A 26,047-nucleotide genomic window follows, 5' to 3' on the forward strand; every position below is an offset into this window, starting at 1 on the left:
GTTGGCAGGCAGAGTCTTTACCTGTGAGCCACAAGGGAAGCCCAGAAAACCCATTTTCATTTATGTTTTAATGGATGGTACTAACTGGAGAAAGACAAACAGGAAATTACTTTATGATGCAAAAAATTCTGCTGCATAAATTGGTGACAGAATTAGAGGCTCATAGACAGAAGTGGAAGGGTTCACTTGTGTGCAGGACAGAACTTTGAAAACCTAACATAGTCTGTTCAGCTCAGCTTTGTGGGTATGGAGATTGAGCCCCAGGGATGCTGACTCTTCTTGTTGGGAAGTCTTTATCCTGCTGCTCTACAGAGGAGAGGCTACTCTGTTACGGTGCTCGGCGTCACAGTCTGGCCCCAGTTCACCCTTCCAGCCTCTTGTCCTGGTCCTCCCTTCCCTACCCATCTGGCCAGCACAGCACTTACCTTAAAGCTAGATGTAACTCACTGAATGGTGGCCTTAATCACTAAACGTAGCTTGCTGACTGGGGACAGTCCTTATGTCTACACTGTAGAGAAATTTCAGAGAAGGCAGTTTGGGAGTTCTCCCTACACAGATCCACCAGTAAAGATATTAGGCCTCTCTGTTCCCGACTTTCAGGGCCGAGCATCACCATCATCATCCCTACTTTTTGGCAAGTGAGGTTATCTGCGTGAGTTCACGTGAGTTCATCCAAACACAGGTTTCCCCAGGCCCCAGAGTTGGTGAAAACCAGACTTTCATCAACAGTGTCAAACCTCATTGTTGATGTTCAAACTGGTCATCATAAAGTGATACAGTGTGCTCAGTCAGTAAAGAATCCACCTGCCAGTGCAGGAGACCTGGTTTTGATCCCTGGATCAAGAAGATCCCTGGAGAAGGATACGGCCACCCACTCCAGTATTCTTGCCTGGAACATTCCATGGACAGAAGAGTCTGGTGGGCTACATTCCTTGGAGTGGCAAGAGTTGGACACAACTTAGCAACTAAAGTGCCACCATACTGGTCTTGTTTGCAGCATCCTGTCCCCCAGCAAACAGGTTCATTTCATAAGATACTGAACAAGGCATGTCTTGACATCACCCCAGCCTCGTTGAGCAGAGGCAGTCAGTCCTGGTCACCTCTGGTTTCTGCTGCGCTACTATGGTTCTGTGATTTTATCATTTATTTATCTGTCATTTTCTCTAGGTCAGTTCAGTTCAATTGCTTGGTCGTGTCCGATTCTTTGCGACCCCATAGACTATAGCACACCAGGCCTCCCTGTCCATCATCAACTCCTAGAGTTTACTCAAACTCATGTCCATTGAGTTGGTGATACCATGCAACCATCTCATCCTCTGTCATCCCCTTCTCCTTCTGCCTTCAATCTTTCCCACCATCAGGGTCTTTTCCAATGAGTCAATTCTTCGCGTGACGTGGCCAAAGTATTGGGAGTTTCAGTTTCAGCATCAGTCCTTTCAATGAATATTCAGGATTGATTTCCTTTAGGATGGACTGATTGCGTCTCCTTGCAGTCCAGTGAATTCTCAAGAGTCTTCTCCAACACCACAATTCAAAAGCATCAATTCTTCGGCACTCAGCTTTCTTTATGGTCCAACTCTCACATCCATACATGACTACTGGAAAAACCATAGCTTTGACTAGATGGACCTTTGTTGGCAAAGTAATGTCTCTGCTTTTGAATATGCTATCTAGGTTGGTCATAACTTTCCTTCCAAGGAATAAGTGTCTTTTAATTTCATGGCTGCAGTCACCATCTGCAGTGATTTTGGAGTCCCCCAAAATAAAGTCTGTCACTGTTTCCACTGATTCCCCATCTATTTGCCATGAAGTGATAGGACCAAATGCCATGATCTTAGTTTTCTGAATGTTGTTTTAAGCCGACTATTTCACTCTCCTCTTTAACTTTCATCAAGAAGCTCTTTAGTTCTTCTTCACTTTCTGCCATAAGAGTGGTGTCATCTGCATATCTGCAATCTTGATTCCAGCTTGTGTTTCATCCAGCCAAGCATTTCTCATGATGTACTCTGCATATAAGTTAAATAAACAGGGTGACAATATGCAACCTTGACGTACTCCTTTCCCGATTTGGAACCAGTCTGTTGTTCCATGTCCAGTTCTAACTGTTGCTTCCTGACCTGCATACAGATTTCTCAAGAGGCAGGTCAGGTGGTCTGGTATTCCCATCTCCTAAAGAATTTTCCACAGTTTGTTGTGATCCACACAGTCAAAGGCTTTGGCATAGTTAATAAAGCAGAAATAGATGTTTTTCTGGAACTCTCTTGCTTTTTCGATGATGCAGCGGATGTTGGCAGTTTGATCTCTGGTTCCTCTGCCTTTTCTAAATCCAACTTGAAAATCTGAAAGTTCATGGTTCACATACTGTTGAAGCCTGGCTTGGAGAATTTTGAGCATTACTTTACTAGTGTGTGAGATGATTGCAATTGTGTGGTAGTTTGAACATTCTTTGGCGTTGCCTTTCTTTGGAATTGGAATGAACACTGACCTTTTCCAGTCCTGTAGCCACTGCTGAGTTTTCCAAATTTGCTGGCATATTGAGTGCAGCACTTTCACAGCATCATCTTTCAGGATTCTCAATAGCTCAACTGGAATTCCATCACCTCCACTAGCTTTGTTCATAGTGATGGCTTCTAAGGCCCACTTGACTTTGCATTCCAGGATGTCTGGCTCTAGGTGAGTGATCACACCATCGTCATTATCTGGGTCGTGAAGATCTTTTTTGTACAGTTCTTCTGTGTATTCTTGCCACCTCTTCTTGATATCTTCTGCTTCTGTTAGGTCCATACCATTTCTGTCCTTTATTGTGCTCATCTTTGCATGAAATGTTCCCTCGACATCTCTAATATTCTTGAAGACGTCTCTAGTCTTTCCCGTTCTCTAGGTCGTAGGCGCCCGTAGAGCAGGTGTATGTTCAGTCACCTGATCTCCTGGGCGCTGAGCGAGCACACAGTGGGAGAGAAGTCCATGCTGGTGACTGGCCGCGGTGGTCACTCAGCTCACCTGAAGCGGACACTCACACCCAGGTCTTTGCACCCTGCGTCCTGCGTGCAGCAGACCAGCAATTGCTGAGCGGAGCTGCTTTGATGCGTAGGCTGAGGCGCCGTTCCTGGGCCCTCCTGATCCACAGTTCTGTTCCCCTTTGGACAGTGCCGTTTGATCACTTTTCAGCATCCACTTACAAGCGTGTGACGTTTGTTTTCTTACCGTCTTCTGCCTTCAGGGAATGTGTTTTCTTTCTGTTAGGAAAATAAATACCCCTGGTGTGTGAAGCACGATGTGTCATGGGGTTGGCGTTCTGACCTCTGAGGAGGAGTGGGGACAGTGGCGAAGCAGGCCTCGGGCACATGAGGCCCCGCCGTCCTGCTGCTGCACCGGGAGGCTCGGGGCGTGGTAGCGTCCCCCCAACCCCGCCACCGCCGGCCGAGCAGAGGTGACAGGGCTCCCCGGTGTTCCTGAGGACACCCTGCCCTCCACGGCCCCCATCCCTCAGCCTTTGCTCTCATTACCCGTCAGGGAAGAGACCGTGGTGGGGACTGACCGCCCCAGCCTGCCGCGTCTCGGGCGGCGGCCAGGAGACCAGAGTCAGGGCCTCATCTGCCTCCCCTGCCCCGGCCCCACCCGCCCCAGCCCCGCTCTGCCGCCCAAAGGGGAGGAGGAGGAGGAGGAGGAGGAGGAGGATGGTCAACCTGGATGAGACCTGCATGAGGCTCCCCTGTGACATGCGAGGCCCCTGGGGTCAGGCTGTGGACACTCTTCATCGCACGTCTCAGTAAGATACGTGTCTGCCACTGCCGACCCAAGGGGACCCCCGGCAGACCTAGAGACAGTTAGCACGCTGGCGTCAGCCCGGGATGAGAGAGTGCCATCGCGGCGCTAGAAGCCAGTCCACAGAGGGGCTGCCAGCCCCTGCTACTCTGAGAGAATCCTATCTGTGAGCACCAGGGCATTCAGACGTCTCATTTGCATCCCCTCGTCTGGCAGCTGTGTCGTAATTTAAACCCTGCCAGCAGAGATGTATGGGTCGCCGTGTCAGGGAGCACAGGGGTGGCCATTAATGCCATGAGTTACAGCCGGTGGTGCCCGGTCAGAGTTAACTGTGAGAGACCAGTGATAAATTCCGCCTTTCCAGGGGTTCTGGGGACAGGGGAGAGGAGAGGGCTGGTTTCTCATATTTGAGGTCCTTCTAAATCACGATGCTGACATTTTATTTAGAGAACTTGCAGCATGCAGTTTGTATGTGGGATGTTTTGCATCTGAGAGCAGCTTGAGACAGGGCCTCTTCGCTGGTGGCGGAGCATCTGCGCACAGCAGAGCCGGCGTTCCCACGCGGGTGCTGGGCTACGTCCTCCCCAGGGTCTGTACGCCCTGTAGCCTTTCAGACTACAGGGGAGTGCAGCGGATGGGAGTGGACTTGTTTGGAATCCCACTTGGCCACCCGCTCGAAACTTGATTTTGCCGGGCCTCGGTTTCCTCGTCTGTAAAGTAGAATAACAGCTCCCTTCCTAGTTGCCCAGCAGGGTGACTACAGAAGTGCGATGAGACGGTGTTTGGGAGACTGTGGGAATCTTCCAGGCCTGCGAGAACTGAACTCTGCCAGAATGAGGCCTTGGAGTCGCTCTGCGTTTATCACCTCTTCCTTAAGATTGGTCTCCTAAAGCAAAGCCCTGCGTGTGCCAGTGTTGGCCTCTTAAAGGAGTCTCATAAGTGTGTGTGTGTGTACCTGCAGATGTATAGGTGTGTATATATATTTTCCTACTTTAAAGACAATCTCCAGCTAAAACTTGAAATTTGCTTATGTTCTTTTTCACATATTTGCCTCTGTGTCTAGCACTGACGAGAGATGAATCAGGTAAAATATTATCAGTTCAGGCTTGTCTGCCCTATTTGACACTTCCCTTTTGATGTTTAGCCAGAGTACCCCTTGCTCAAACATTGTTCAGTGACTATAGACTCTTCAGTCCCTTTCTGTTTATGCTCCTGCATCTGACTCTGAATTCCTTGTAGAGGATGTGAAAAATGGAACTTCTGGGACCTCTCAGTGTCCAACAACAGCTCTTAAATATCCCTAGGCATCCCTAAATTGAACGTCTAAAATAAACATGATTAAAAAAAAAAAAAGTACCTAATGAGTATATTGTAAAGTTGTAAAAACAAAATGACGTTAACAAAACTTTTTTTTACTCTCATGATACATTTAGAATTATAACGTTCTTATCACTGCAATTGCGTAGGGAATTTCTAAAGTCTGGGTTGCAATAAATGCATCATAAATTCTAACTATAATTCAGATTGTTCTCGTTAATGTTTACATTAAACGTAATGGATGGAAAGTCGCCCTAAGACTAAGCGTGACTAAGAACCTGGTTTCTGCTGCTTTAGGCTGAATCCTTAGTAGCTTTGAATATGCTTCTGCTGAGCTGTGGGCTGACGCAAAGTGATAAATATCTGTGAGGGCACCCAAATCCTCACCCTCAGTCCTGTGAAACTGGAAAGTCATAAAGATGCTTGCTGAACGTGGTCTTTGGTACATCAGCATGGAAGCAATTATTCAAGTACTGAGGTGAAAACTAATCCTCTTCAGCTGCTGAGAAGCATCCCAAGCGAGAAGGGTATTTCAGTGTCCCCCTTGAAAAATGCCTATTAAGATGGGGGTCATTGGCATTAGGAAGGCCTGAGGTTTTTGATGTTTTTTTTATTGAGGAGTATATAATAATCACTCCCCATCATTAAGTATCAGACTGATGGACGGTGTCGTTAATGTGCTTATCTTGAAAAAACATCATTTGCTAAATTTTTCTCTTCCTTTAGTAAGTAGTGATTTAGATAAAAATCTGGTTCCGTTCATAGTGGGAGACAAGGAAACACAAACAAACATGTTTAAAATGTAAAAGTAGAGGAAAGATATGACATAAGTACATATTAGGTTTTTGCAGTTATTTTGAAATTCAGTGTTTTCAGAATGGACATCTAAGAGGCAAATTGCTTATTAAAACTCATACGGTCAGGTCTCAGATTATGTTCTTATATACACTTGTTTGCTTCGAAAACCATCCATTTAAAATAACTTCCAGACTTTTATCCCATAAGGAAAGTCTGCTTATATATAAAATTAATTTTTCTGAATTATGGAACGAGCATGTGTTCATTGTAAACATTCTGGAAACTTCTGAAAAGTATAAAGAAGAAAAGTACAGTAACCTTTAATGCTGCCATCTAGCATAAGCTTAACATTTTAGGGTATTACTATATATATATATTATATTATATATATAATATATATATTATATATCAAATATTAAATATATATATAGTAATATATATTATAAAAAAGGAACATTCAAAATTATATATAATATATATTATATATTAAATATATATATAGTAATATATATTATATATTATATAATAATATATATTATATATTAAAGAAAAGGAACATTCAAAATTATATATATATATAATTTTATATATATATAATTTTGAATGTTCCTTTTTCTTTAATACACTGAGTATTTGTATAGGATTAATATTTGCCTGAATTGTGCTTATTAGTGACTCCATAATATCACTGTAGGGATTTGCTATGATTTATTAAGTCATTAACCTGTTGGCCACTTATGTTGCTTCTATTTTTTAAAAACCAGAAGATGAATTCTGAGGTTGGCATTCTTGGGTATAACCTTTGGATCCATCTCTGTTCCCTTACAGCAGGTTCTTAGAAGTGAATTTACAGATCACAGGTTATTAAGGATATGAAGAAATTTACATAGGACTGCCATACTTTCTAGAAAAGTTGCTTCGATGTCAGCAAACACATCACATCCTCACCAGCATTGTTAAACCTTTTCCAAGATGATGATCCACCTGATCTAATCAGCCATTCCTTCCAGGAAAGAAGGAGCATTCACCCAGTCCTGATCTGAGCTTCATCTCATTTCACTCTCACACCAGCACTGTGAGCCAGGGACCAGCTGTTATCCCATTTCACAGATGATGAAACATGCCCAGGGTGGATGAGGGCTTTCAGGGGTCAGGTCACCAGACAAATGGGTGGAGTGTTTCGTCCTGCAGGCTTGGGCTGTCTCATCCCAAAGATCATTTTCTTTCTAGATTTCCAAAGTTCTCCCCTAGGTTGGATCACTGTTTATACTCATCGTTGTCTAGAGAGCAAGTCCTAATTGTATCTTGTAAACTAAACATGTGAGTTGGAGAGCACCTAGTGCTTTAGTGGACAACCTCTAGTAAACACCATTTCTGAGGCTCTCAAGTGCCAACCCCCACCCCCACCCCGACACGCATGCAGCGGAGGTCAGCGTCCTGCCTTGAGGCTCAGGGGCCTCTCAAGCAAACCAGGTAAGCCGCCCACCTCCCCTCAGCATGCACGCGTGTTCATTCTACTAAATATCTATGAAATATTTTTTCCATATTTCACACAATCAAAATCACACGCAACATCTCTTAAAAAAAAATAGAGCTTTAAAAAGCAAGAGGGGGACTTCCCTGACGGTCCAGTGGTTGAGACGCCAGGCTTCTGATGCAGGGCCTGCAGGTTCAGTTCCCTGGTCGGGGGACTAAGATGCCACATGGCCAAAAATCAAAACACAAAACTAAAAAGCAGCAGAGATAAACCATGGACTTAATATCAGAAGGAGAGGTTTCTTATGATTTGTTGGTAAATGTATCTGTGTCATTTCTGCCCAATTCCAGAGGCTCCCCGCCTTGCCATCACTGAGGGAAAAACACTTCTGAGCATTCGCTGGTTTCTGTTCCAGGTGTGCGAATATCCTGATGGGACCAAGTCTCTGAAGCTGGGAGACTTCGGGCTGGCCACTGTGGTGGAAGGCCCACTGTACACTGTCTGCGGCACCCCGACTTACGTGGCCCCCGAAATCATTGCTGAAACCGGGTATGCCTCCTATGGGGTTGGGTTAGTGCTTGAACTCTGGGAACAGGTATATTTGCCATGACTGCTGCTGTGGACTCTCATGCCTCCCGGGAACATGGTGGGTGGGAGAGGCTGATCCCCGCACCGTGACTTTGATCCCAGGAACTCCAGTTTGTGCTTGTACTTCCAAGGGCCCTGGGCCTGGACCTCTGTCCCAAGGCCAGTCTTGGAATCCAGATAGTGGAGAGTTTGGGAGAAGAGCAGACACCTTTGTCCAAAGGGTAGTTCATTCATCTGCAGGAAACGAGTGGTTTGGTACTGAAAGGCCTTTTCCCCTAACAAACCAAGGCACGTCCTCCAGTCCTGTGGTGGGTTCGTGGGAGTGGTGTCTTGTCTCTCCTCCCACCCGCTCTGTTTCCCCAGCTATGGCCTGAAGGTGGACGTCTGGGCGGCTGGCGTGATCACGTACATACTGCTCTGTGGCTTCCCACCCTTCCGAAGGTCAGTGGCTCTTCAAGTGACCATCTTTGAACTGTAAAGTCTCTCCCTTTGATCGGGAAGCAGACATTCTACTCCTGGCAATCAGGACTGGAAGCGGGTCAATAAAAATGTCAGTAAAAAAATTGTATAAATGTACTGTTCACTTTTAAATCTTAATTTACAACCTATTAATGTATATTCCGCGTCCGCACTTTGGAGGCGACCCAGCCCTCTGCTCTGTGCCTGGCCCCCAGGGTTTCCCATGGTCATTCTTGCGTAAATCTCACCCCGCAGTCCAGTGTCTATGATTTCCATTCCCAGTCTTTTTCAAGAGTAGTGAGATTTAAAGATGCTCGCCAAGCAATCTGATCCTCCCAGGTAAGACTTTCTCCAGTTCTTAAGGGTTGTCTCTCCTACCTAATCTGACAGCTGTTTTTTTTTACCAACTCACTTTGCAGAGCATTTGACCTGGTTCTTGCAGACACAGGGAACTTATTCTTTTTCAATTAATTTTGTCCATTTACATACTATTTGGTTAAGGAGCATTACAAATACTTTTGGCATCAACAGGCCTGGGAAGAGCAGATTGACACTTGATGACCATACACTCACCTGCTGGGAGGACAGGTCACGGGCTCAGGGTGTGTGGTGGGGACACCCCTCCTGAGCGGTGTACGAACAGGGGCCGTGTGGGGCTTCGCTGTACTGTCTCTCTTTACCAGTGCCATCTCCCTCTGAAGCACATGAACACTTTGAAGCAGATGTTAATCTAATGATGCAAGTTCGATGGTTTTCCTCTGACTTTTCTTGAATGCTGTTTTCCTTTTAATCTTTTCATATGGTCATTTTACAACTGTTTGTAGAGTAGCTCCAGTGGGCCGGGCATCCTTCTAAGTTCTGGGAAGAGTGGGAAACAAGACTTACTCTGTAAGGCCATAGTGTTTGTAGTGTGCAGTCAGTCAGTAAGGGAAAAAATAGATTTATTTCTTCCCTCTCTCCTCCCACATTTTATTATAAAAGCTTTTTATTATACATGCTTTATTATAAAAGCTTTCAAACATACAGAAAAGTACAAAGACACGACATTTATCTTTTTTTAAAATGATCTATTTTTAAAATATATTTTTTAACACTGGGTCTTGGTTGTGGCATGTGGGATCTAGTTCCCTGACCAGAGATTAAACCTGGGCCCCCTGTATTAGGGGCATGGAGTCTTAGCCACTGGACCATCAGGGAAGCCCCTAATGATCACTTTTTAGTTGAGTTGAATAGTTGTTGTTGTTTTTGCTTACATTAAATACAGGAATAACACAGATATCAGTCTCTACTTTTGAGAGGCTTATTGGTTTGAAAACACAGCATGAGAATATTGATCAAGCAGAATAACTGAGCATGAGTTCATGCCAAGTTGAGGGCAGGCTCAGCTGAGCACTGGAAATCACAAAAGGTTTAATGCGAGATACAACTCTGGAGTGGGAACTCGTCCTCGTGGCGTGGCTTGGGTTTCTCTAGGTTGGGCTCTTTCCGTCTGGCCATCCATCAACATCTTGGTTTTCCACTGAGATCATTGCCAAGGTGGGTTATTCAGACTGTAGGATATGACATATCTTAGTTTTTACTGAAGAATAGATTTGTTCTAAAAGTAGGGCTATGAATCATTCTGTGGATCGATTGAGCCATTCTCTTGCCTGGGCTGGCCTAGCGGGAGCCTGAGGTCCAGTGTAGCTCACTCACATGCCTGGTAGCGGCTCAGTGTCAGCTGGGACCACAGATTTGACTTAGCCACGTGCCCTCCAGCATCTGAGAGCGAGCATGGGCTTCACACAATGGTGGTGACAGCTTCCTCAAAGCAGCCAGAGAGAGCAAGTTCCTGCCTGAGTACCTTCTAGATCTCTGCTTGCTTCACATTTCTTGATTAATGTCCCATTGATCAAATGAAATCAAATAGCTAAGCCTGGGGTAAATGTGGGAGAAGTTTGTGTCCATAGAAGGAGGGAAGTAATTCGGGGCTGTTTTTACAGTCACACGGTGCCCTAGCTGGTTTCAGTGATGACTTGCTTTGGGAACCAGTCAAACGCAGAGGGTAGTGGGGTTTGATAGCAGGTAACCCAAGGGCCTGGGGCTTCCCTAGTGACTCGGTAAAGAACTTGCCTGCCAATGCAGAAGATGTGGGTTCTATCCCTGGGTCAGGATTAGCCTTCCAGAAATGGCAACCCACTCCAGTATTCTTGCTTGGAGAATCCCATGGACAGGAGCCTGCCAGGCTGCAGTCCATAGCATCGCAGAATCAGACACACCTGAGCAGCCAACCAACGGCAACAAATCCAAGGTCCATTTACAGCAGAGTTTCCCTCTTTGGTTAAGCCAAGTTGAGAGCAGTTGGAGCAAGGTATGGAGGAGCAGTTGTAGAGGAATGTGTGCTCACAACTCCCTCTAGTGTTTCCATTTGCCAGTGCAGCCTAGAAGTTTTTTTTCTTTGACTTCCTTTTTACTGTTTAACAAAAGAAAGACTCGAATTAACAATACGTATCTATTGTGACTTGTTACCTTGTTCTCTCTGTGGGATCTTCAGATCAGTCTGGCTAATCAAAAGCAGTAGAAGTACATTCTGAAAGCTGCTGCCTTAGAGGTTATATTCAGAAGCTGGTCCTGTAACTCTAGATAGCTTACCTTTGAAAATGTTTTCCCTCTCTCATGTCATGTTGTGATGAAAGAGAATTTATTATGTTACATGTTAGTTGTGGAAGCATCTTCATAGCATAGAGAGACATTCTGGATAGATTTTATAACCTACTATAATAGAGTCGGACACGACTGAAGCGACTTAGCAGCAGTAGCAGCATAGAACTGGTGGAGAAGGAAATGGCAACCCACTCCAGTATTCTTGCTAGAGAATCCCAGGGACAGAGGAGCCTGGTGGGCTGCCGTCTATGGGGTCGCACAGAGTCGGACATGACTGAAACGACTTAGCATAGCATAATATAAAATATTTACATATTTTATATATCATATATATCAAACTATGGAAATGGTCCTTTAAATAATGATAAATGACTATGGTTTAAGATTAAGCAAATCTGCATAAATTTGCTTCTAAAATAAAAGTCTTTCAACAGATATCTCAAAATATTTTCATTGTTCTCTAAAAAAGATTAATTGAACCCAAAGCTTTTTAATTAAAATTGTTCCTTGGAATTGACAGTTTGAGCTTCTTTAACTCTAGCATTTCCCATTCTTTTTTCAGGATTTTCGGGCATTAGTCCTAGGCTGACATGTAATATTTCATTGTTACTGAGAAGAATGTTGCTTTTCCAGGGTTTAGGAATTGCCTAAGGAAGTCTGTTCTTAGGGCCACTGATAACAAATAATACTTGCCTGACTATCCTGAGATGTTTGACGTTTCTCTTAAACACACACCCATACCCCCTCTAAGTGAAATGTTTTGCACATCATTTGTGAAATAGCTTACGACATTTTTCAGGTTACCTCATCTGACCTTTAACACCTCGGCACTGGAAAGAGTGTATACTCAGAGTCTTTTGCTGTTTTCAGAGTTTTTTCTTACTGGGCACTTCCAGACTTACCGCACTATACTGTTTGAGAATTAAAAAGTGGCTCAGAGGGTAAAGCATCTGCCTGCAATGTGGGAGACCTGGGTTCAATCCCTGGGTTGGGAAGATTCCCTGGAGAAGGAACTGGCAACCCACTCCACTATTCTTGCCTGGAAAATCCCATGGATGGAGGAGCCTGGCAGGCTACGGCCAATGGGGTTGTAAAAAGTCAGACACAACTGAGCGACTAATACTTACTGGGGTTGTAAAGAGTCAGACACAACTGAGCGACTAATACTTACTTACACTTATTTGCCAAGTGAGACTGAACTGCTCCTGGATTTTGACCTTGACTCCACCAGCCCATCCTGAGTTTTCTTCTAGGCTTTGCAGTGGCCTAGAGAGCCAGTGACTTGCTTCCCACTCTGGCCATTGATGCGTCCACCAAGGGAAGGGGCCATGTGGCCGTGGAGATGCAGTTTTCTGGGAGGTAGGGGAGGTCCAGTTTCCTGAGTTTTTCCCAGCAGTATTGCCGCATTTCCCTGGCACTGTCCATCAAAAATCAAGTCATCTTTTACTCTTTAGATACCTGTGTGCCGGTGCACCTCTGAGAGAGGCAGGCAGGGAGGGGTGCCCACCTAGGGGGCCTCCAACCCTGCAGTTCTAGGGGGTGTCCTCAGATGATGGGCTTTTGCTCTCACACTGAGCTTCAGTGAAAGGGTTCAGTGGGGAGCATGTTCCGCTGTGAATGTTTATCCAGATTCTGAACTCCTTATAGCTTTCCCATGGGTTGGCTGCTTCGCTGATCTTTGGCTGTTCTGTTGGGAAAGTAGAAGGGGGAAGGACAAGGAGATCTGACTCAGGTTTGCCGCTTCCCCCACTTATTATTATACCATGAATGATTGAGGGCAGATGCCGAGCTGCTTGTTTTTTAAATGAGGACTTGATGTTTTTTGTGGATTCCATTTTTTCTTGAGTCTTTGTTTTTTGTGGAAAAATACATGTAACATAAAATCTATCCCTTGAACCATTTGTAAGTGTACAATTTCAAGTGTTAAGTGGTATTAAATACATTTAAACCATTGGGTAAGTGTCACCACCACCCATCTCCAGAACATCTTTGTCTTCCCACGCTGAAACCTGGTGCCCACCAAACAGCATTCTTGCATCTCTGCTCCTCTCTCTCTCTGCCCTGCTCCTCCTTTCTCCACCCTCCTCCCCTCTCTCGCTGATTCCCAGGCCCCTGGAAGTGTTCCTTGGTTCATCACCTAGAAGGGAAAGTGTGTCATCCCAAGCGCCGTTGGGATGCACAGCCAAGCTGTGAAATGCCCACGCCAGAGACACTGGGCTGCCCTGTCCCCCGTCCCCGTGGGCTTTTTATCACAAAGCCAAATGGTGACGCTGACTCTTCTGTTTCTCTGTCACTGACTCAGTGAGAACAACCTCCAGGAAGATCTCTTCGACCAGATCTTGGCTGGGAAGCTGGAGTTCCCAGCCCCCTACTGGGACAACATCACAGACTCGGCCAAGGTACCCATCCCGGCCTGGCTCTGGGGGCGGTGGCGTGTTGAGGGGCCCTCGCCTGTCCCAGAGGATGGTGGCACATCGAGGGGCCCTCGCCTGTGGGCTGTTGTCATGTTGAGGGGCCCTCGCCTGTCCCGGGGGGCTGTCGTCGTGTTGAGGGGCCCTTGCCTGTCCTGGGGGGCTGTCGCCGCTCTTGGTGTTGAGCTCCGGGTCTGTCTGGACATGTGGCTCACTCCGCAGCGTGGTGCCTGAAATACTTCGCCGGATTCTGAAAGCCGGCCTGGCTGTCTTCCCAGTGTGCCGAGGCCACCCCCTTAGGGCTTACAGACGCTTCTCTAAGGCCTCCCTGTGTGTCCCTTCATTTGTCCGAGAGCTGTGTCATAGCCCCCCTCGGCCTGCAGGCGAGGCCCCGTGCGGCCTGTGGCGTTGCCAGAAGGGGCAGCTCCGCAGCACCGGGCTGTGGATGACGGCGGTGGCCAGAGCCCGTAGGAGGGGACGCCGTGGTTTGTGTGGACTCGGGCGAGACCTCTCGTTTCGGTGCTGCTGACGCGGCGGCCATGCCTGGGGAGGTGGCCGTGTGATCGCTTCTGCGTCCAAATACCGAGCTGTGGTGCTGGCTGTCCCCTGAGGCACTCGGTGCAAACTCACGGTTCCTGTCTGTCGTTAGTCACCCCACTTCTGTCCCCTCTGTCCTCTCCTCTCTTTCTTCCCAGGAATTAATCAGTCAGATGCTTCAGGTCAATGTTGAAGCGAGGTGCACAGCAGGACAGATCCTGTGTCACCCCTGGGTGTCCGTAAGTACCCACGTCCCCAGGGAACCGATGTCTCTGTGTCCTCCTCGCCTGGGCTGTGGTGCAGACCGAGTTCTGGGTCCACGTCCTGTGGCGGATCGAGCGTCCTTTTCCGTAATGAGCAAGCAGCATGCAGCCTGCTCTCTGGCCGGACACAGCTGGCGCTAGGCTCCCTCTGTGAGTGGCCGGGCTCATCACAACCTCTGCAGGCTGCGGCGTCCTCGCCTGTGAGGTGCGGGGATTGGCCAGGATGCTGTCTGAGGGCCTCTTCCGGTCATCCTGGGGTTTGAGAGTCTTCAGAGCTTGCCCAGAGATGAGCCTGTGTCAGAGCCTGATCTCTGCCTTCCTGGCACGTGGTCACGGGAGCACTCCTGCTCCCGGTGGGGCAGGCGGGAGCCGAGTGGAGGATGTGTGATGTTCGGAGAGTCCTCTGAGTGTGGGCAGTGCCTCAGGGCCCGGGTGAAACAGTTCACACCAGGGGAGTCTGGGTCCCCTCAGTCCTGGGAGCCTGGGGCAGTGGCATTAATTCAGGGGCTCTTGCTGACTTCAGGGCGCCCCGTGCACCTTGGCCACCCAGGCTCTGTCCCCCACATTCTGACGACTCCATTCAGACTCTCTGGTCCTGTTATGTGACTTGGTTCTTGGACCAAGTAGCTGAGAGGCCACATTTTTTTATTGAGTGATAAAGACTAGACACTACCTGCATTCTTGACTAAAATGATAATTTTGATGTTTCCATGGGCAGGACCTGTACTAAATTAGATGGCATTTGTGCTGTGGAGGATGGTCTCTGAGCCCTGCAGAAGGTCCTTCTGCCCTCTCCTCAGCCCACTCCAGACCTCAGGAGGGAGGTGCATGGCAGAGGGTCCTTCCAGGGGGTAGGGGACCGCCCAATAGCAGGTGTTATTTTCAGTTACTTGACTTACATGGTTCCCCTGATCTCACGGCTCAGACGGCCCAGTAGGAGGAGACGGTGGGAGCGATGGATGGTGTGTGACTGCTGAGGAAGAGACAGCGTGGACCCGAGACTCAAAATCTGTGTCTTTGATTCTTTTCTGTAGGATGACGCCTCCCAGGAGAATAATATGCAAGCTGAAGTAACAGGTAAACTCAAACAGCACTTTAATAACGCGCTCCCCAAACAGAACAGCACGACCACCGGGGTCTCCGTTATCATGGTAAGTAGAGCGTGTGGCCGCCCTTGGGCAGCTGCAGGTGCGGCCTGACTGCTCAGCTGATGGTGAACCCTGCAGAGTCAGCGGCCCCGTGCTCCCCTCTCATGGCCCTGGTGCCTTCCGGCTCCTCCCTCCACGACAAGAATGGCCTGGCATGTGAAGGGCACCGTGTGGCCAGCTCCCAGTCTGCGGGTCCTGGGATCAGGGGGTGTGCAGGTTCCAGCCAGGCCAAACTGCAGGGCCCTGGGCCCGGGTCCCCTCCTCTTCTGGGCTCCGTGGGCCCTGGGCTGTGGCGTCTGTCCCAGCTCTGCTTTCCCCCCTAGAGAGGGCTCCCCAGCCAGGCGGGACTTGCAGCCAAAGGCAACGACTCCCTGACTACTCAGGGCTTCACAAATAGATTATTTGAGCTGTGAATGATTCTTTGGGACTGGGGATAAGAAACGGCTAGAGTTAAGCAAATTCCACTTTTTACAAAATGAGTATTTTGTGATTTTTAAAAGTTCAGAAGAATGAAAAAAAAACTGGGTTTTTCAGGGTTGGTAAAATTTAATGAGAAGTTAGTAACACAGATCCCCATATTTTGTCAGATCTTCCTTCTAAAATGTTTTTGAGGCAGCTTACCTAAATCCATAAACACAGCAAATGGAAAACGGCATTAAAGTACGTGAAGTAACGTGAAAGTGGGTCAGGGAGCTGGAGAAGATGGCAGAAAAGATAAAAGTGAGTCAGAAGTGTGGCCAGCAGCCCTCCCACCAGCTGTCCAGACCTGGGTCCTCGCTCCTGTGAGCCATGAAGCTGGCCCCCGTGGGGCCCCCTGCTGCCCCCACTGCTCATAGGACCAGGGAGCAGCAGGGGCTGCCTTCCCGGGGAGAGGCAGGCTTTCTCTGGAGGTGGGGACCCACAGCCTGACAGCGGGTGACGGGCCGGCCATCCCTCCGCTCCATCACTCTGGCCTCAGGACGGACCTCCCCCTCTGGAAAGACTGATTTCCTCCCCGACTGGGAGGGAACAGTCACTTACTCTCGCAGCTCGTTGCACATCTGATCCTTCCCTTGGAGGCCTGGGTGCAGGTGGGAGCCGGGGGGAAGCCCACTGCTCTGTCCCGGGGTGGGGGACCCGTTCTCCATCCTGGGGACCCCTTTCCTCCTCCCCTGCCAGGCTGCAGGCCCCCCGGCAGCTCTGAGTCAGACGAGCGGGAAGGCCTCTTGAGCTGTGGTTTTCCCGGGATCTCAGTAGTGTCCTGCCAAAAGCCTGAGGCAGTGGGAGCTGTCACAGAGGGGCAGCTGAGACCCTGCGAGGAGAGCTGCCCTGCCTGAGCCACGGCAGGAGAACCTTCTCAGTGAGTCATTGCTGCCTGGGCTCGAGTCACAGCCCTGCCGCCAGCCATGCTGCCAGGCAGCTCCTGGGGAAATCTAGAAAAACCTGAAGCATCAAAAATTGTCACACTCACCATGTAATAAAAAACCTTATGAGTTAGCACATTTTAATAACCACACGTGAATTAAGCTTCCTGGTCTCCTAGAGGAAGAAGCTTTATAGGATTCACCCAGAGCTCATGAGAGCTTCCCCCCTGGGTCACCTGTTGACTCACGGCCCAGACGCGGGGCCTGTGGCCCACCAAGGTCTGGAGCGATTGGCCCCTTTGCCTTTTGGCCCAGTACAGGCTCTGTTCTGGATGAGGATAATCCAGGCCCTCTCAGAACCTATGTCTTGGGGTTTACAAATGGCTTTTTTCCATTTGCTGATGAAGTTCAAGCATTCAGTATCAAACTCCTGACCTTTAACAGGACGTTTGCTTGAATGAACACTGCTTTATTATTTGTGAGTCTAGCAGTGATTGTGAGCATTGTGTGTTCACGTGTGTATTAAGTGTCTTGTCGGGCATGTTGGCGGGGCTCCATCTCACCCCCCGGTCCCCACATAACTCTGCAGCTCCTTAGCTCTGGGGAGGTGCTGGCTGACCCATGAGATCCAAAACCCATGGGGGAGCCAGGAACACTTGTCTCCGGAGGGACCAGTTCTCCACGGCCAGAAAGCCAGCCTGGGACTCTGGCTTGTCCCATGTGGGCCTCCATGGGGAGGGCATCCATCCTCACCCGACAGAGGCCTGGCCGGGCATGGTTGTGTCCGGGCAGCTTGCAACGCTTCTGAGTCATCAGTCATCTGCCCCACCCCCCGCCCCTGACCACCACCACCTTCACCACCTTCACCATTACTGTGTGTCTGTGTGTCCTGCCCTTGGGAACAGTTTCAAATGTTTTCTTAAAAATCCTGATTCACACACAGCTCTTCTGGTATGTACCTGTTCTCATATCTGGGCATGTAAGGCTCAGGTGGTTTCCTCCTGATACAGACAGTGTATCAGTGTCCTGAGGCGGGACCCTCTGGTTGGGTTTGGTTCTCCTAGAACCCCCAGAATGGGAGCCTGGGGCTCCGGTGAGGAAACGGTAGGACAGGAATGGTAGGTAACGGTGAGCAAGTGAAGCTGATGCTGTGTCTGCGTTTTGTTTGACAGTTTGACTTGACAGTTTGAGAGGCACTTCAGAGTTTCACTGTGTACCCCGCTGAGACTCTGGGGACCCCGGAGCAGCGTTCTGGTATTCACGAGCTGTGCTTCCTCAGAGCGGCCTCTAATTCTCAGCCCCTCTTGTCTGCATGCTTCTCTCAGACTCTGACAACAGCGTCTAGCTCTCGGCTTCTCACGGGTGCGGGTCTCCTGTACCTACTGACACCCATTTTGGCCAAACACACCCGTGAAAACTTTCCTTAGAACTCTTCAGCTTGCCACATACACCTTGCTTCCCAGACCAAAAGCTGGTGAGGGCACGGGCGGAGGACCCCAGTCACCCTCCTGCTAAAGGTTGTCTTTCACTGAGGTGCAAATGTGTATCTTTTAGTGGACTACAGCGTTAAGATGGGCGCCTTTGCGAAGGCTTTGGTTCTTTCTGCAAGTGCGTTTGCAAGGAGGCACTGTCCTCTGTAAAACAGTGTGCAGTCAGCTAGGCTTTGGGATAGGAGAATGCTAGAGGGTAGGGTTTTGGTTTAAGTTGGGCCTGCGGGTTCCGATTGCTCTTGTATTCGCCCTGACTTGTCCTGAGAGGCTTAAGGAAAGGCCCTGCACCTGCAGAGCGGGCTCGGGCCTCGCCCAGGAGAGGCCATCTCGTGGTGGAAAAGGGAATTAGTGATAAGAAACCCCTGGTGGCTGCATTTTGTAGCCTCGTAGCTGACTTGAGAAAGGATGGATTCAAAAGGAGTGCTTCCTCACTAGGGGGACTGTGCTCCTTTCAGGGGGACGCTGGGAAGGATCGGGGCTTAATTTAAGTTAGACAAAACTGTTCCGACTGTGTTGCTTCTGTTGAAAGTAAGTCCAGTTTCTGTCCCCGCTTCTCTCCCGCTCCTCTCGCCTCTCCCGCCGCCTGCATTGCTTCCCCCTGGCTAGGCCCAAGGCGACGGTATGTACTAACCGCACCGCTCTGCTTCCTCCCGCTGCACACGTTCATGTTCTCATCGGGAAGAGAAGAGGAGAAATAACCGTGGGGATGTTGGTGTCTTCGGCCCAGGGGAGGCTTTTGGGTGGAAAACGGCGGAAGAAGCCTCTCTGCGAGTTCCGTGTTTTCCCTGAGGGGTGGTCTGGCCTCTGCTCACACTCGCGCTCCGAAGCTTGTTGAGGCGCAGGGCTGAGTTTCTGATTTGGCTTTTCCCCAGTTACCTCTTCTCCAGGAAACGGAAAGTGCCCTTGGCAATCACTGATGTTCAGGAAGGGCCTGTGGAGAACACCTGTCTTCCAGTCTGCCCCAAGGGCCCCGCAGGCAGCCGCCCAAGGCCTAGGAAGCCCCATTTGTTCGCATTTTCTCCAGGCACTTTTTTCCGCTCCTGGAGTCCTGGAAGAACCGGATGGTTCCGTTCCCCATCAAAGTGGTTAGACGACAAGAAAAGGACTTCTGGTCTACATGCCTTTCCGCTAAACAGCTAAAGGTGCTGAGAACTGACAGAGCCCCGCGTTTGGAAAACCCGATGAGAGGGCGCCTGGCCTGGCCTCCCTGGCCGAGCAGCAGTCCTCGTACCGGACCGAGGAGGAGGCAGGCAGGCCAGTTCCCAGCTCCAGGCTAGCGTCAGAGAGCAAGGGGACATCTGTGCCCCTGGAGCAGGGGAAAGTGAGAGTGTTAGTCTCTCAGTCATTTCCTACTCTTCGTGATCCCATGGACTGTCGCCCAGTAGGCTCCTCCGTCCATGGAATTCTCCAGGCAATAACACTGGAGTGGGTTGCAATGCCCTTCTCCTGGGGATCTTCCCTACCCAGGGATTGAACCCTGGTCTCCTGCATTACAGGCAGATTTTTTTTTTTTTTAACCGTCTGAGCCACCAGGGGGAGCTGGTCACAACCCTTGGGGGTGTGAAGACACCCCACAGGAAGAGAAGGCCAGGGAGGAGATGCTGGAGGGTGGAAAGATGGGTGATGTTGTTACACCCCACATTCCCAGGCTTTTCATAGATTACCGGTCGCCAGTGCGGCGGTGGTTTCGGGGCGGGGCGGGGGTTAGGTATTATGGGTGACATGACTTAATCTTTCCAATCTCCCGTTGAGGAACCTTCTTTAGAGAAGTCAGCAGTCAGGTGCCTTGCATTCCCCTGCGGTTTGCTTCTTGTCCAGGACGCTTCTGGGCTCAGATCCCAGAAGCTCCGGCCGGGTCGTAGGAGCAGAGGCCGCGGTGAGGGATGGCGGGACTACTGGGCCGACCGGGGGGCGCCGTTGGGCCGCGGGCGTTACTTCTCCTCTCCTGCTCCCGCCCTGCATGCTCGGCGTGCCCTGCTCGCTCGCGGTGCCAGGCTCAGGCGGCGGGCTCACGAGTCTTCGTCTCCTGCTCTCTCCCCAGAACACGGCTCTAGATAAGGAGGGCCAGATCTTCGGCAGCAAGCTTGGCGCCGAGGGCGGCCGGCCCGGCCTGGAGCCCGCCGCCCCGGCGCCCGCCGCGCCCCCGGAGCCGCCCCCGCACCCCGGCCCTCCCGCCCCGGCCCCGGGCGGCGAGCGGGCGGGGACGTGGCGCCGCCACCGCGACTGACCCGCTGCCCGGCGCAGCTCCGCACGCCGCCGCCCGGCCGGGCGCCTCCGGGGCCTGGAGGGGCCCGTTAAGCGTCGGCTTCGGGGACGGTCCTCGGAGCGGCGGCTTTAAATGTTCCGCCTTTTCAGTTCAGTGGACGTTGGACGGCATCGCCAGGAGACTGTGCAACTTCGATCCGGCATCCAGCGCATTTTTATAGAAACGCTTCGGCTGAACCAAGGTCTCTATTTAAGAAAACTCGGAGGGCTCCTTTTTTTCTCTCTTTAAAACAGCTCAGAACTGTATCTGACCCTTCGTGGGCACCCTTCCTCTGATGCCGGGGCTTGGGAGCTGGCTTCCAGCGGAAGTCCTGGGCCCCCGGTGGACCCCCTGGTCCCAACGCTCAGCCCATTTCGGGGTCTCGCAGGTGCGGGGCGCGGGGCTCACGTCAGAGGACCCCGGGTCTGGACTTGGGCATAGGCCCCTGGAAAGGCCACTGCTTCCTCCACGACGTGCATTTCCTCAGCTCTTCCCACGTCTGTATCGGGAGATGCCCGGGACGTTGTCCTTGGGGATTTTCGAGGAGCGGCAGGTGCATGTGCGCCGGCGGGGCTTCCTTCTCCAGGTCCCACTGCGGGCACAGCAGGACCGACGTGAGCCCCTCGGAGCCCCCCAGTCTCCCTGTTCCATCCGCTTCTCATCGGCGGCGGGGACAACCCCAGGACGCGTGGGCCCGGTTGGGACTGGGCAGGAAGGTGCCTGCAGACGTCCTCTGTTACTAACCTTCTGGAAGGCTGCTGGCAGTTTTTCCTTTTTTCCACCACCCTGCTGTTTTTAATGATTGTACATAATCAGTGTATTTGTTTTCCCTGCTCATCTTCTAAAGGGGTGAGCCTGTAGTTCCTTCTCACTGTTAGACTTTTGCCCCCTACAAGTGTATCCAATAAACTCTTCCTTCTCGAGAAGTAGTCAGGGTGGCCAGAGGTTCCTGTGTGGCTGTTTGTTTGCATTGCAGTGTGTGGTTAAAGCGACGCCCGCCAGGGCCGGGTTCTGGAAGGTTCCAACGTTTGCTTTTGTGTTGGGGGCATGACTGGGAGGAGAGGTGCTCGGGAAGAACACATGGAGGTGCCCTGGATGCAGGTATATTTGCAAAAACACACAGCCAAGGCTCCAAAGCCGACAGGGATTATTGGTGTACAACACAGGACTCTGATGGAACCAGGGATCGGAAGGTCAGGCTTCCAGGAAACGGGGAGTCGGGGCGTCATTGTTGTTTCTCTGTTTCTGTCTCTTTCAGAGACTGTGCCATCACTTGTCTCTGCTTTTTTCAGTGTATTTTGGCCCTTGATTTCTGTTCTCTGATGACAACTACTTGCTTGGGCTTAGCCTGGAACTGCTCTGTCCCCAGCTTCTCAAGTCCGTACAGCTCCACGGCTTGAAGTCATCTCTTCAGCTTTGGATCTCTTTGTCCCCATTGCTGTGTGATGATTCCTCCCTGGGCTGAGCCAAACCAGAGGCGGGTGACAGAATGCAGACGGGCGTCAGGGGATGCAGGCTTCAAGAGGAGGGTGGTGATGGGCAGGTCCAGAACATTCTGTTGCTTTCCTCACTAGTTAAAGAGCAAGATTTTTTTTTTTTTTTTACAGCTTCTAATAGAATAATGTTAATGAAAGTGAAGAGGGAGTTCCCGGGTGGTAAAGACTCTGCCTGTCAATGCGGGAGACACACGTTCAATCCTTGGGTTGGGAAGCTTGCCTGGAGTTGGAAATGGCAATCCACTCCAGTATTCTTGCCTGAAAAGTCCCATGGATAGAAGAGCCTGGTGGGCCACAGCCCATGGGGCGGGAGAGAGTCACACACAACTGGGTGAGTATGGAATGGACACGAAGTGCTAATGTAAGAGAGGAGAAAAATGAAAATGGAGGAATGACAGAGCGAGGCTGTTAGTGCCAGAAACTGGACCCCACTGCTTGAACTGCGAGGTTCAAAGACATTTGCCAAAGACTTAAAGTAAGTGGCCAGGGCAGTGCCAGTCGCAGGTGAGAGGACGAGCCCCTCTGTCCAGCACGTGCTCCCACACTCTGTGCCACACTCGATCGCCTGGGGACAGGAGTTGCCTGAGTCCAGGGTGGTGGCATGGCCTCGCGGTGACTGAGCAGCTCTTCAGTAAATAACTTCATCCCACAAACACCCAGAGCAGTGAGTGGTGGTAAAGGGACCAGCCTAGAATGGGTGACACACTAGGGTCACAGACCTGGCAGGAGACAGAGCTCGAAGTTATAAGTGGAGGCCTGGGCGCCAGTAGCCAAGGAAGGGCTCCGCCAGCACCAGCAGGTTGTTCCTTTGCCCGCACATTCAGCAGACATTGACTGAGACCTTGTGCTGGTCTCAGGATCCAAACTAAATGCAGCTGCCCAACTGTTGGGTTCCTCCGCTCCTGCACAGTGAGAGAGGCATGGGCTTGGGTTATAGTCAGTCCCTTATTCCAGCAGGCGGATCTTGGCTACAGAAGGTAAAGCGAGGGAAGCGGTGACCTGCTGACATCACTGGGAGGTGCCTGCTGGGCTCAGCCATGGGTAAGCCTGAGTCTGCCTCTCCTCTTGAGTCAGGAAGATCCCCTGGAGAAGGGAATGGCAACTCCCTCCAGTCGTCTTGCTTGGAGAATTCTATGGACAGAGAAGATTGGCAGGCTACAGTCCATGGGGTTGCCAAGAGACAGGCCCAAGCAATGAGCACTCTCCCTTTGCTCAGAAAGGGTGCCATGGGATGAAAGTATATGGAATATACGGATTGGAAGCATTTGGCATCACTGCCCCCAGAATTCCTGCATGAATGAGATTGTGAAATGAGGATCAGGAGACACTGAGAACAGACCCAAACAGATAAACCACACTGGGAGAGAGAGCGTTGGGCAGTGATGCTGTCCCGGATGAGGGCCTCCAGAGCAGTTGGCCATCCAGTGGAAATACAGTGTAAGCCACATCATTTATCTGATACTACATTTAAAAAAAAAAAGGAACAGGTGAAATAAATTTTATAGCATAGTTTATTTAGCCAAATATATCTAAATATATCCAAAGTATTATTTCAACATATAATCAACAGCAAGTCATTGGGATGTTTTCCCTTATTTCTTTGTACTAAGTCTTTGACGCCTGGTGTGTACTGACACGGACAGCACATCCCAGGCTGGACCACACACGTTTCAAACATTTAACAGCCTCGTGCCCCCCACCTGCCACACTGGACAGTGTGGCTCTAAAGAAAGCCTGGGCGCTCGGTTTTCCTGTTTAGTTTTGCATGCGATGTGAACAACAATGGAGAGACTCCTTATTCACTGTTCTAAATGTGCTTATTGGAGTATAGTTCCTTTACAACCTTGTTCAGTTTCTGCTGTGCGCTGAGATGAGCCGGCTGTTGTAGGCAGACGGGAGCCCCCTCCCTCCGGGTCGGCTCGGACGCCGCACTGAGCCCCCTGTGCTGTGCGGGCTTCCCGCCGCTGGCCGTGTTACACGTGGCAGGGCGCATGCGTCAGCGCTGCCCTCTCAAATCACCCCAGCCCCCGCTTCCTCCTGCCGGTGCCCACGCGTCCACTCTCTGCATCTGCGTCTCCATTTCTGTCCTGCAGATAGGTTAGTTTGCACCATTTTTCTTGATTCCATATATATGCTTAATATATATTTGCTTTTCTCTTTCTGACTGACTGCACTATGTACGACTCTCTAGGTCCATCCACATCACTACAGTTACTCAATTTTATTACTTTCTATGGCTGAGTAATAGTCCACTGTATATAAGTGCCACATCTTCTTCATCCGTTTATCTGTTCTCGGTTGCTTCCCTGGCCTCACTGTTGTGAAGTGCTGCAGTGAATATTGGGGTACCCAATTCTTTGTGAATTGTGGTTTTCTCAGGATTTATGCCCAGTAGTGGGATTTCTGGTTCTATTTTTAGTTTTTTAACGGACCTCCATACTGTTCTCCATAGTGGCTGTATCAATATACATTCTTACCAACTGTGCAAGAGGGTTCCCTTTTTCCACATCCTAGAGATGGCCATTCTGACTGCTGTGAAGTAATACCTCATTGTAGTTTTGATTTGCATTTCTCTAACAATTAGTGATATTGAGCATTTTCCCGTGTGTTTCTTAGCCATCTGTATGTACTCTGGAGAAATTTCTATTTAGGTCTTCTGCCCATTTTTTGATTGGGTTTTGTGTGTGTGTGTGTGTTTTAATATTGAGGTGCTTGTATATTTAGGGGGTTAACTTTGTCAGTTACTTCATTGGCAAATATTTTCTCCCATTATGAGGGTTTTCTTTTTGTCTTGTTTATGGTTCCTTTGCTGTGTAAAAGTTCTTAGGTTAAATTACGTCCCATTTGTTTATTTGTTTATTTTTGTTTTTATTTTCATTACTCGAGGAGGTGGGTCAAAAAGGATCTTGCTGCTATTTACGTTGAAGCGTGTCCTGCCTTTGTTTCCTGTTGGAGTTTCTATAGCGTGTGGCCTTACATTTAGGTCTTTAATCCACTGTGAGTTTGTTTTTGTGTGTGGTGTTAGGAAGTGTTCTAATTTCATTCTCTTCCATGGAGCGGTCCTGTTTTCCCAGCACCACTTATTGAAGAGGCTGTCCTTTCTTCACCTTATATTCTCGTCTCCTTTGTCCAAGATAAGTGGGTGGGCTTCTCCGCTGTTTGAAACGGGATGGATTGATTTCAGGTGACCTCAGCAGGTGAGGGTACTGATCCAAACCTGAGGTGTGAAATCGGAGCGTGAATATCCTGTAGAGTCAGTCGCCAAAGCCTTGGCAGTCATTGCCGCTCGGGGGAAACCCAGGCGGAGGGAAGCACAGCGAGCACCAGGTTGTCCGGCGCCAACAGAGCCGCATCCGCGTCCACGTGAGCCGCGTCCTGAGAAGCCTGTGCAGGTCTCGGGCAAGGCTCCGTGCTGGGTGTGTGGTGCCGGGGAAGCAACCACTGCTGCAAAGAAGGCAGACAGGTGGCGGAGGTTTAAAGCACTGGCAGCCAAGGGCTGGTGGCAAGGCGGCCAGGTGTCGGCTACGACGAGCCAGAGGGCCCTCCGCTGGCTGTGTTCCTTCGCCGAGAGCGGCAGGGGGTGCAGGCGTCTCTGGGGTGCTCGGGGTGCGGCCCGGGGTCAGTGGGCTGGAGGCCTGGACGGTCAGGTATGAGCGCAGCATTGGAGGAGCAGACCAGTGAAAGGGTTGGCTGCTTTCTCGGGGCAAGCGGTTAGTTCTGGGAAATGCCTAGGTGTAAGTGGAAACAGTGTCAGACTTTATTTTTTTGGGCTCCAAAATCACTGCAGATGGTGACTGCAGCCATGAAATTAAAAGACGCTTACTCCTTGGAAGGAAAGTTATGACCAACCTAGATAGCATATTGAAAAGCAGAGACATTACTTTGCCAACAAAGGTCCGTCTAGTCAAGGCTATGGTTTTTCCAGTGGTCATGTATGGATGTGAGAGTTGGACTGTGAAGAAGGCTGAGCGCCGAAGAATTGATGCTTTTGAACTGTGGTGTTGGAGAAGACTCTTGAGAGTCCCTTGGACTGCAAGGAGATCCAACCAGTCCATTTTGAAGGAGAT

The 26,047-nt window shown here is 49.9% G+C and overlaps 1 protein-coding gene across 8 annotated transcripts in view; it reads left to right on the forward strand.

Annotated features, from left to right (window-relative positions):
* DCLK2 (doublecortin like kinase 2) overlaps positions 1 to 21,677 on the forward strand; it is a 188,272-nt gene extending 166,595 nt beyond the window's left edge. For 2 of the 8 annotated variants that reach the window (XR_011467484.1, XR_011467485.1), the window contains 7 exons: positions 7,773 to 7,906; positions 8,309 to 8,386; positions 13,350 to 13,446; positions 14,154 to 14,234; positions 15,293 to 15,409; positions 17,922 to 18,003; positions 20,281 to 20,421. Coding sequence is in view for 5 of the 8 variants with exons in the window: in XM_070386640.1 (XP_070242741.1) it covers positions 7,773 to 7,906; positions 8,309 to 8,386; positions 13,350 to 13,446; positions 14,154 to 14,234; positions 15,293 to 15,409; positions 20,281 to 20,466 (693 nt within the window). In the remaining 3 variants the exon portion in view is untranslated. Of the gene's footprint in view, positions 1 to 7,772; positions 7,907 to 8,308; positions 8,387 to 13,349; positions 13,447 to 14,153; positions 14,235 to 15,292 lie in introns of all 8 variants that reach the window. The other 6 variants (XM_070386642.1, XM_070386639.1, XR_011467483.1 and 3 more) reach the window with 5 other exon arrangements.
* The last annotated feature ends 4,370 nt before the right edge of the window (positions 21,678 to 26,047 follow it).

The sequence above is a fragment of the Bos mutus genome, chromosome 17 (assembly GCF_027580195.1).
Source record: "Bos mutus isolate GX-2022 chromosome 17, NWIPB_WYAK_1.1, whole genome shotgun sequence".
Taxonomy (NCBI): domain Eukaryota; kingdom Metazoa; phylum Chordata; class Mammalia; order Artiodactyla; family Bovidae; genus Bos; species Bos mutus.